The 12148-nt window shown below is 41.0% G+C and overlaps 2 protein-coding genes across 3 annotated transcripts in view; both read right to left on the reverse strand.

Annotated features, from left to right (window-relative positions):
* The window catches only part of PGGT1B (protein geranylgeranyltransferase type I subunit beta), a 55232-nt gene that overhangs the window by 31669 nt on the left and 11415 nt on the right, over positions 1–12148 (reverse strand). The window lies entirely within an intron of this gene.
* On the reverse strand, positions 6161–6609 carry LOC110590976 (60S ribosomal protein L30-like). Of its 2 annotated transcripts, XM_044916758.1 has the most exons (2): positions 6351–6609; positions 6161–6260 (listed from the first exon to the last, which is right to left on the reverse strand). In XM_044916758.1, exons 1-2 carry the CDS (start codon positions 6556–6558, stop codon positions 6211–6213), a joined length of 258 nt encoding a protein of 85 aa, XP_044772693.1. In that variant the 5' UTR covers positions 6559–6609; the 3' UTR covers positions 6161–6210. The 2 variants fall into 2 exon arrangements, with proteins under 2 accessions (XP_044772693.1, XP_021557533.1); XM_021701858.2 differs by having other exon boundaries at positions 6163–6593.

Consider the following 12148-nt stretch of genomic DNA (forward strand, 5'->3'; position numbering starts at 1 on the left):
AAAAGAGGAAATTCTGCCTTATGTGACAATACATGGAACTTGAGGGCATTATGCCACATGAAGTAGGTCAGAGAGAGAAACAAATACTATAATACTTTATGTCCTCACTTATATGTGGAATTTAAAAAGGCTGAACTCACAGAAACAGAGTAGAATAGTCGTTGTCAGGGGCTGAGAGAAATGGGGAGATGTTGGTCAAAAGTACAAACGTCTACCTGTAAGATGAGTAAATTCTGGGGATCTAATGTACAGCATGATGGCTATAATTCATAGGACTGTATTATATCCTTGAAAGTTATAAGGAGAGTGGGGCGCCTGGGTGGCTCAGTTGTTGGGCGTATGCCTTCAGCTCAGGTCATGATCCCGGGGTCCCGGGATCGAGCCCCACATCGGCTCCCTGCTCGGCCGGGAGTCTGCTTCTCCCTCTCCTGCTCCCCCTGCTTGTATGCTCTTTCTCTCTCTGTCAAATAAATAAATAAAATCTTTAAAAAAAAAAGTTATAAGGAGAAATCTTAAATGTTGTCACACCACACACACACACACACACACACACACACAAGGAAATTATGTGAGGGGATTGTGGTAATCATTTTGCAATATATTCATGTAACAAATCATCATGTTGTACACCTTACACTCATATATATGTCAATAATACCTCTATAAAGCTGGAAAAAAATAAGAAAACTATAAATGAAAAATTAGTTACACCCACAATGAGAACGTAATTATGGTTTTGATAGCTATTAGAAAATCAGCATGACAGATGTAGAGGACAGAAGTGAAGTATCCACAGAATGTACATGCATTTTAATAAAAAGTCAAGTAGATGTGGAGTGCCTTGGTGGTGCAGTCAGTTGATCGCTTGACTCTTGGTCTCAGCTAACGTGTGATCTCAGGGTCATGAGATCGAGCCCCACGTCCGGCTCCACGCTCAGCACAGAGTCTGCTTGTGTTTCTCTCACCGTCTCCCTCTGCCCCTCTCCCTGTACTTTCTCACTCTAAAAATAAATAAATCTTAAAAAAAAATCAAGTAGATGTATAAATAGTTTTTTTTTTTTTAAGATTTTATTTATTTATTTGACAGAGAGAGACCGCAAGAGAGGGAACACAAGCAGGGGGAATGGGAGAGGGAGAAGCAGGCTTCCCACCGAACAGGGGGCCCGATGTGGGGCTTGATCCCAGGACCCTGCGATCATGACCCGAGATGAAGGCAGACGCTTAACAACTGAGCCACCCAGGTGCCCCTATAAATAGGTTTTGAGGTGCGAAACTAGTTTCATATCTCTTACAACTGGAACATGACTAATTCATACTAATTAGTTTTCACTCTTCTATTTCTTCACATCAGGTACTCTATTTAGCTTTATATCTCCAATAGTACTTAGAATAGTAACTTAAACATTAATTTCTTGAACAATTTAGGGAACTTTACCCACTAAATGTAAAACTTTCCACTAACCACCTTCCCCCTTTAACAAAAAAATTTACATGAAAAAGGGTATTGTCTAATGGTGAAGATACTAAGGAACACAGTTCTCCCATCTTTGCTAAAGATTTTGCTAAAAAATGGGTAAGCCACTTAAGACTTGTCAATATACAGTAAGAGTAATAAAAAGGCTCAGACTCTGACTGGATAATGATACATCTGAGAATTTACTCCAGTAACTTCCAATACAAGAAAGGTCACATGCACAGAAATACGCAATGTAGTATTACACTGGTAAAATCCGGAAGCAAACAGAAGTCCAACAGGTTAATGTGACACTCTATCTCCTCAAAGGAACACTAAACTGCTGCTAAAATACTTAGGGAAAACTATGTAGCAACATGGAGAAATGATCAAAAGTAGGACACAAACATTTATGTGATTATGTTTATAATTAAGCAAAGGATGCTTATCAACAAAACCCAGAAGGGAATAAACAAAAGAAAATTGTGTGGTATGACAGGAGAGTGAATTTTGTTCTTTGTATGAGTCATTTTTGCCGTAACAAATTATCACAAACTTACTACCTGAAACCACACCCACTTATTGTCGCACACTTCTGTACGTTCCGAAGTCCATGAGGTCCACCAGGCTGGACCGGGGTGCTGGTAGGGGTTGCACTCCCTGCTGGAGGCTCTGGGGAACAATGCCCCTCAAGCTCCTTCAGCTTGTTTGGCGGGTGTGGGACTGAGGGCTCCAAGTGTTTGCTCACTCCTGGAGGCCACTCCTGCCACTGCTTGCATCTGGCCCCTGTACCGCCTTCTATAAAGGGCTCATGTGGTTATACTGGGCAACACCTAGCACCCCCCCACCCCTGTACATGAAACACCTGCACATAATCTCCCTATTTTGACGTCAGCTGATTAGTAACCTTAACTTCATCTTCAAAGTCCACAGTGCCTAGTGTCTGAACAACCACTAAAACCAATAAAACTTACGCCACATCAACAATATGATGGTTTTGCTTTCTTAACATTCGTGTGTTCACTGGAGTATCACTTTTTTTTTTAAGTTTTATTTTTATTTAAGTAATCTCTACACCCAACATGGGGCTCAAACTCACAACCCTGAGATCAAGAGTTGCATGCTTTTCCAACTGAGCCAGCCAGGCACCCCTGGAGTAGCACTTTTAATTTCCTTCAAGAACTTTTACTTTGCATACACAACGTGGCCAACCGGCATAAGAGGCCTAGCTTTCAGCCTATTTAGGCTTTTGACATGCTTTCTTCACCAAGCTTAATCATTTCTAGCTTATGATGTAGAGCGAGAGATGTGCGACTCTTCCTTTCACTTGAACACGCAGAGGTCACTGTGGGGTTACTAACTGGCCTAATTTCAGTACTGCTGTGTCTCAGGAATTAAGGAGCCCCAAGGAGAGGGATGAAGGGGAACAGCTGCTCAGTGGAGCAGTCACAACCCACACGTTTATCAATTAAGCGCACCATCCTATATGGGCACAGTTTGTCGTGCCCCGAAACAATCAGAATAATAACATCAAAGATCACAGATCACCATAGTAAATATAATGAAAAAGTATGAATTATTGCGAAAATTACCAAAATGTAAAACAGAGACCTGAAGTGAGCAAATGCTGTTAGAAAAATGGCACCAATAGACTTGCACGACACAGAATTGCCACAAACCTTCCATCTGTAAAAAAATGCACTATCTGCAAGGCATATTAAAGTGAAGTGCAATTAGGGTGCCTGGGTGGCTCAGTTGGTTAAGCGACTGCCTTCGGCTCAGGTCATGATCCCGGGGTCCCGGGATCGAGTCCCGCATCGGGCTCCCTGCTCAGCAGGGAGCCTGCTTCTCCCTCTCCCACTCCCCCTGCTTGTGTTCCCTCTCTCGCTGTGTTTCTCTCTGTCAAATAAATAAATAAAATCTTTAAAAAAAAAAAAAGTGAAGTGCAATTAAATGAGGAACACCTGCTAGTCAGGGTTTGAAAAAATCTTTCTCAATGAAATATCATTTCCTTACAGGTAAATGACTAAACAGTATTTCTATTTGTTCATTTCTATGTTTTTAGCTTATTTACATCAATAACTTTTCTGAAAATTTCAGCATCAAAAATACTGATGTTCAAAAACATCACCAAAGGTTAGGAGACTGTGGCATGGCCATGTGGAGTCAAACCCAAGATCCTATTCTTACTAGCTCTGTGTTCTACAGGCAAATAACACCCTCTCTGAGCTAGTTTTCCTCCATTTCTGAACAAGGAACAGTAATGTATAGCAAGCAGTATTTTGCAGGGTTCTTGTAAGGTTTAAAGGACACGGGCAGATTACGCTCAGCACAGTGACCAAGACACAGTCAACAGTAACCAGTTCCAACGGATTCATTAGCTTTTTACAAAAGTGAAATAGGAGGAAAGTAACAGCTTCTGTGTAATTGATCAAGAAAAGTTTGGTTTTTTTAAAAAAAGATTTCATTCATTCATTCATTCATTCATTTATTTATTTATTTATTAAGAGAGAGAGTGCACGCGAACACTGAGGAGAAACAGAGGGAGAGGCAGAGGGAGAAGCACGCTCTCTGCTGAGCAGGGAGCTGAGTACAGAGTCCGCGTGGGGCTCACATGACCTGAGCCGAAGGCAGACGCTTAACTGACTGAGCCACCGAGGCAACCCCAAGAAAAGTTTCTTTAAAATCAAAATGCCTTCAGGGCGCCTGGGTGGCTCAGTCGTTAAGCGTCTGCCTTCGGCTCAGGTCATGATCCCAGGGTCCTGGGATCGAGCCCAACATCGGGCTCCCTGCTCCGAGAGAAGCCTGCTTCTCCCTCTCCCACTCCCCCTGCTTGTGTTTCCTCTCTCACTGTGTCTCTCTCTGTCAAATAAATAAAATCTTTAAAAAAAAAAAAAATCAAAACGCCTTCTCTTCCCCTTTTTCAAGTGTATACTGTCACTAAAAAAAAGTTCATTAGGCAATCCTTTCTGATTCTTGTCAATATTTGTCTGCTATTGTGCGTTCCTTCATAATTCTAGTTAGCTTCCCTATTCATGATAATTATTAAGTATAAATGCACAATTCATTCCAAATTTACAACGGGATGCATACTCCCGATAGCCTAAGCTTCCTTGGAGGTTGCTGGATGGCGCCACCTAGTGTTCTTATTCAGTAGCAGCAAAATAAACCGGAAGGGTGGGTCTGGGTCCCAACAGGATCTATTGCATAGTCTGAAAAAAATATACAGGCTTCTTGGGTCCTATCTCAGGCCCACATCAAAACCTTCAGAGTAGGGCCTGGACAATCATACATAAAAATAAAAACAATCCCTGTTGGACAGACAAGTCAGAATCGAGAGCCACTGATATGGTGAATGTATCCTCTACTATCAGAGGCACAGAGTCAAACTAGTTTATCTTGTTACGGGGAAGTCGTTCAGATAGCAATATATCATATGCATCTAGGTACACCTCTTTGTTTCAGACTGTCAAGAGACCTAGACAAGGTAAACAAAACATTCTAGAGCCTACAAAATGGGTTTGTATACCTATTTTCTAAATTTCACAGATTGGTTTCAGAGTCAGACCTAGGCCAACTAAGGAAAAGGCAGGTGGGAGACTTCTTTTCATAGATGGAGACTTAATAGTTTCATGCAACAAAACAGTAAATGGAGAACTGAGAATTGCAGTTGGACTGTGACAAGATCTGTGGTGTGGCCTACCAGACACACGGTGAGGGACAGTTGGGCACATAATCACTGCGGGGCTATCTCTGCAAAAATTCTTGATCTATAATTCTTCCAAAACAGACATGCTATAATTTTTGAAATGTGCAACATGCCCAGTTTAGGCACATGCAACTATACTTACACTTGTAGGCATGTTATTTTAAAAAGGCAGCAATGGGACTTAAAAATCTACTTTAAAAAAATCTCACAGGAGGGGCGCCTGGGTGGCTCAGTCGTTAAGCGTCTGCCTTCAGCTCAGGTCATGAACCCGGGGTCCTGGGATCAAGCCCCACATCAGGCTCCCTGCTCCGCAGGAAGCCTGCTTCTCCCTCTCCCACTCCCTCTGCTTGTGTTCCCTCTCTCGCTGTCTCTCTCTCTGTCAAATAAATAAATAAAATCTTAAAAAAAAAAAAAAATACTCACAGGAAAACACACATGATGAACAGAGCACCTATTGTACGGAATCAGTACTGGAAATCTCCAGGAATGGGAATCTCAAAGGACTAGAAAACAGAAAACTGTACTCTAATTTTGCCTCTAGCATTAATGAGCTATATTATCGTGGACATATTATTCGTCTCTTTGGATCTTAATATCCTCATGTGTACAATGACAGACTATAATATTCCTTGCTCTGTTCTAGCTCCAAAATTCTCTGGCTGTATCCTTGATGAGATAAGGGAACACACAACTCCCAGCCCGATCCCGTGTTTCCTAAACACTTACAGGAAGGGCCCCAACCCTCCAATGGTCTGACCACACACTTATAGTAAGATACCACTGGGGTCTTTACAACCCTGGGGTCAACTGAAAAGCCAGAGTTAACTCTGATTAAATATTCATGATGTACTTAAGTGTCACACATGACAGTCTCCACCAGGGACCTATATACTTCACCAGTAAAGCAGCACTGGGGCCTGGGAGTCAGAAGCCTGGGATTTCAGTTTGACTCTATCACTTAATAGCTATGCGTGGCCTCAGGCAGGTCTTTTTTTTTTTTTTTTAAACAAGCTGTGGCCAGTTTTATTAAAGAAAAATTTTGCGTGATTTACTTTTCACCAGTCTGTTCTGGCATGCTTCGAGTGATATCAGAATCACCTGGATCAGTGAGAGCCAGTGTGCATACTCTGTAGTATTTCCCACACGCTGTGCCCAATTCAGTATTATTGCCACTACAGGGATGGGCACCAGTTTTGGCCAACATGGCACAGTATTCTATTTCAGATTTCCTCAAGGCTGGGCAGTTGTTGGCGAGGATGACCAGTTTCGCTCTGCCATGTCTGATCATTTTCAGAGTCTGCTTGTACCCCAGCACGTACTTTCCACTTTTCATAACAAGCTGGAGCCTGGAGTTGATCGACTCCAGCGACTTTTTCGTCTTCTTTGCGGCCACCATCTTCCTGCCTTAGATGCGGGACGGCCCCAACCAAAACCAGCCGCCAAAATGCTCAGGCAGGTCTCTTAATCACTGTCTCTCATTTTCCTCTTCTGGAGAAGGCAGATTAGGGGAAGAACAAACTTGACAATGTATTTGACAGTGCCTTAAAAATCATAAAATTTTAATTAACGTACAGCATTATTTCTGCATTAGCAAAATATCAATATTTGTGTATAATAACCCTGTCATATTAAATTTATTTTTTTTATTTTTGTTGTGTTTTGAGGAGAGGTTCAAGGTTTTTCTAACTTCAATATTTAAACATGGAAACCTACTGTGAATACACAAACAATGCAGGTATAAAGATTAAAATTAAAGTACTACCTTATCCTGCCATCCCCCCAAGTCTGTTCCCAACCCCCCCCACAAAGATTTTCTTTCAGAATTTTCACTGTATGTTGATAGCCAAAGATTGTTGAAACATCTCTGTAGATGTTGGTATTTATAATTTAACCATATATGAACATTTTCATGTTGGTATATACATAGATCTACCTCGATCACTTTAATACTGCATAGTACTCTTGGTGGACCATAGTTTAGTTAACTGTTTCACTCTCTTTCTACTTGGTCAGTGTAACGAATAATGCCAAAACATGTTCTACACAGATTTTTTTGCACACGTTATTAGTTTCCTGAGGTATCAAATTCTCACAAATCCGGAGGATTTCAACAATGGAAATTTATTCGCTTGGAGTTCTGGAAACCAGAAGTCCAAAATCAAGGTGTTGGCAGGACTGGTTCCTTCCGGAGGTTCTGAGGGAGAAACCGTCTCATGCTTTTCTCTCAACTTCTGGTGGCTCTGGACAATCCTGGCATTCCTCTGTGTAGTAAGCATCACTCTAACCTCCACCTCTGCCCTCACAGGGCCTTCCCCTCAGGGTCTGGAATCTCCCTCTTCCCTTCTCCTAGAAGGACACCAGTCACTGATCTGGAGATGCTTACCTTAATTACATCCGCAAAAGCCCTTCTTCCAACTAAGGTCATATTCTGAGGTTCTGAGCGGACCTATCTTTTCGGGGCCATTATTCAACCCACTACAACACACACGAGAATATGTCAGATGCGATAAAAGATTATACTCAAAAATGACTCTCAAAAGGTTACAATGATTTTCACTTTCACCAAAATGATATTAGGGTGCTCTTTCAGGACGCCTGGGTGGCTCAGTCAGTTAAGCGTCTGCCTTCGGCTCAGGTCATGATCCCAGATCCTGGGATCGAGTCCTTGCTCAGGGGGGAGCCTGATTCTCCCTCGGCCTCTGCCTGCCGCTCCTCCTGCTTGTGCTCTCTCTCTCTCTGACAAATAAATAAGTAAAATCTTAAAAAAAAAAAAAATAATAATAAGGCGCTCTTTCCCCTGTATTCTTGCCAACTTTCCAAACTTCCGGCTAAATTGATGAGTTAGATAAAAAATAATGCACCATTGTTTCTACTGTATCTCCCTGACTTTTCTCGTAAGGTTAATCCTCTTTCATGTAGTTATTGACTTCTTTTGAGATCCTCCTATTCTTAAATTTTGTCATTTTCTAAACAGTGATGTGTTATTTTCCTCTCAATCTTTAAGAATTCTTCACAGTCTGGATATTAATATTTTATTATATATATCACCACAATTTCCAAGCCTGTTACTTATTCAACCTTACCTCTTACTAAACAACATTTAAAAGTGTTTATTTAATCAAACTTACCAAGCTTTTCTTTTATGGTCCTGGGTTTTTAATATTTATAGATTTTTAAATTCCCTAAGATTTTTTAAGATTTTATTTTTTATTTTTCATTTTATTGTTATGTTAATCACCATACATTACATCATTAGGTTTAGATGTAGTGTTCCATGATTCATTGTTTGTGCATAACACCCAGTGCTCCATGCAGAACGTGCCCTCTTTAATACCCATCACCAGGCTAACCCATCCTCCCACCCCCCTCCCCTCTAGAACCTTCAGTTTGTTTTTCAGAGTCCATCGTCTCTCATGGTTCATCTCCCCCTCCGATTTCCCCTAAATTCCCTAAGATTTTATGTGATATCACAAAGTAGGACAAATACAGACCTATGAGTTACAGAAAGCACCTTCTACTCAGTCTGCAAATGCCTTATGAATGAGAAAATATTTGAGGAGTCAGAGGATGCTTAAATTAGGTGTCCTGAGATGAAATTTCCAACAAGCAATTCTTAGAACACGAGCCATTCATTCAACTCAACTGAATACAACTCAATGTCATCAACTCAATTCTGACACTATGCACAGATAGCCATCGGATTGCACAGGCTGAGGGCTCAGTCCGTCAGGACTCCAAACCATCCCCCCACCCCCACTTCAGGCACCAGATGCAAGCCCCATTAGCTGTGCTGCTTCTGACCGACTGGCGATGGACTGTAGGTTCTCATGAGCCCCTCTCCTTGGGTACAATTAATTTCCCATAGCAGCTCACAGAACTCAGAGAAACTTATTACTTGACAATAAAAGAATGTAACTCAGAAACAGCCAGATGGAAGAGATGCTTAGGGCAAGGTATGGGGAAGGGGCAGGGAGCCACATTCTCTCCAGGAGCCCCGCTCTCCCGGCACCTCCACGTTTGCCAACCAGGAAGCGCTCTGAACCCCGTCCTTCTGGGTTTTTATGTAGGTTCCACGACATAGGCAAGAATGCTTAAATCACTGGCCACTGGCAATTGCTTCAACCTCTGGCCCCTCTCCACTCCCCAGAGGTCAGGTGGTGGGACTGAAAGTTCCAACCATCTAATCACTGGCTGGCTCCAAGGACCAAAAGCCCCTCAACCTTAGGTGCTTTCCAAAAGTTACCTCATTAACATAACAAAAGATATCTTTTAACACTCTCAATGCTTAGGAAATGCCAAGGGTTTTGGGAGCTGTGAGCCAGGAACTGTGATTGAAGACCAAATATACATTTTTTTCTTATAAATCACAATATCATGATGCTGTAGACCAAATGTGAAAATAAAGAGAAGAGGAACAGTTAAGTTGGAAGAGGTATGGATGATTTAATAGTCCAACACCTCCTGAGACACAACAAAGCTTTAGGCACTGAAAGAAAAATCTAAGATGGACACATTCTCTCCCCCGCTAGAAGTTTACAATTCAGATGCAAGCAAAAATATTTTAAGTAACAGTTAAGCAGTGACAAATGAAAAAAAAAAGCAATGGGCTTCAAATCAATGAAATCCATGGAGTTCACAGTACAATGCGAAAGAGAATCCTGATGGGTCTCAAAAGAGATGGAGAGTACCAATATGAATTCAAAGAAAAATTTTAAAACTTCCATCAAACTATAATAAACATAAGAAAAGCATATTATCATAATGAAACAACTCAATGAACTTTGCAAAGTAAACTTATCCATATAACCAGTGGTCCGCTCAAGAAAAGTACATGACAGCACCCTAGACGTCCCCCTCCTACTTTGCTCCTACCTTCTTTTCTTCATACTTCCTTCACTCCCCAAAAGTTCCCATTGGTTTGGTCTATTTTTATACTTTGTATAAAGAGAATAATACACTAGGTACTTCTTTCTCTCAAAACATGTTTGTGACATTCATCAAAATTTTTGTTTTATAGTTATAGACTGTTCTTTCTCATTTTCCACTGTATAGTATTCCATTGTGTGAATATTTTAATACATCATTCATCTATTACACCAATGATGGGTAGTTTTTATGGTTCCTACTTCTGGACTCCTGTGAAAAACACTGCTATGAACATTCTAGTACGTATCTTCTGGTGAACACGTTTTCACTTCTGTTGGGTATGAACTAGGAAGCAGAAGTGCTAGGTCATGGACTGCACGGATGTTCAGCTTTAGTAAGTACTGCCAGTTTTCCAACTCTTGGACAGTTTTCCTTCAGCTCCCCGTGAGAGTTCCAGTTGTGCTACATTCTCGCCAACAACTGTTATTTTCTACCTTCTCCATTTTAGCCATTCTAGTGAGTATGTAGCAAATGCAATTATTACGGGCACCTGGGTGGCTCAGTTGGTTAAGCGACTGCCTTCGGCTCAGGTCATGATCCTGGAGTCCCAGGATCGAGTCCCGCATCGGGCTCCCTGCTCGGCGGGGAGCCTGCTTCTCCCTCTGACCCTCCCCCCTCTCATGTGCTCTCTGTCTCTCTCATTCTCTCTGTCTCAAATGGATAAATAAAATCTTTAAAAAAAAAATGCAATTATTACGAATAATATGAAAGTTCAGGCAACAGCAAATCTCTCACAACAAAGCAGTCTTTAGAGAGAATATGGATTTTTAAAAAAGATTATTTAGGGGCGCCTGGGCTGCTCAGTCGTTAAGCATCTGCCTTCGGCTCAGGTCATGATCCCAGGGTCCTGGAATAGAGCTCCCAGGTGATCCCCGCATCGGGCTCCTTGCTCAGCAGGGAGCCTGCTTCTCCCTCTCCCCCTGCTTGTGTTCCCACTCTCGCTGCCTCTCTCTGTGTCAAATAAATAAATAAAAAATCTTTTAAAAAAACTTAAAATAATAAAAAAGATTATTTGAGAGTGAGAGAACATGTGTGCAAGCGCGTGTGAACAGGAGGGGGGAGGCAGAGGGAGAGAATCTCCAGCAGATTTCCCCATGGAGCGCAGAGCTGATCGCATGCTTCATGCGATCATGACCTGAGCCAAAACCAAGAGCTGGACGCCCAACCGACTGAGCGACCCAGATGCCCCAAGAATACGGGTTTTAATTAAACTAACTGCACAAAAAAAGTTCATGGACTTGTTTAGTCACACACCCAAGGGATAACAAGATGACATGTATAAAGTCCACATTTAAGAGCATAAAAACAGGAGCCTATTATTTAGTGGCACTGCTTTTCCAATGGGAGAAGAATTAACCAGTTATTTTAACCATTCAGTAAGTTGCATTTAAAAAAGAATACATGTATTAATGGGTATCAAGCGGTTGTGAAAATCTTACAATAAAATGGTAGAAGAAAATAAACATATTTTAAGAGAAGACAATAGCACAGCTCAATCACAGAGGCCAGCAAAGAATCCTCAAGAGTGGGGAGAAATATGAAGACAGAAAGTAGAAAGCATAGTGAATACATGACAAATTACTGCTAACCAAAACCTGACTTCTCTCACTCAAATGTTATGATCCATATTTTTCTAGAGTAGCAATGGCTATTTTATTTCAGGGAAATGAGTTATCAATAAATTCTTTCTAAAAATAATATAAAATATATTTTAGCAAAAAACATACAGAATAGCTTTCCTATGACTAACACTATAATTTCCTATGCGTACTATGTGAGATACATCCCTTTAAGAAACTACAGTGTATAATTTAATCAGGATATGTATTTTTAATAATCAATCAAAAATTAGAATCTATAATAATACTACATCTAATATTTAACTTTTATAGTTTAAGAAAAAATCCCAGACCTACTTAAATTAGTAAAAAAAAAAAATCTAGTAAAAAGGGGAAACAAATTACTTCCACTTTGCAGGTGTCTAGAACTGTGACCTCACCTCAGCCACAAGCTCCAAGAGAATAAGCAGCATATCTTGTAATTATCACAGCCCTTCTCCA

This window comes from Neomonachus schauinslandi, chromosome 7 (genome assembly GCF_002201575.2).
Source record: "Neomonachus schauinslandi chromosome 7, ASM220157v2, whole genome shotgun sequence".
Taxonomy (NCBI): Eukaryota; Metazoa; Chordata; class Mammalia; order Carnivora; family Phocidae; genus Neomonachus; species Neomonachus schauinslandi.

What these genes read in the sequence shown, in the direction of transcription:
- LOC110590976 (XM_021701858.2), bottom strand. Translation starts at nt 6,558, where the DNA reads ATGGTGGCCGCAAAGAAGACGAAAAAGTCGCTGGAGTCGATCAACTCC.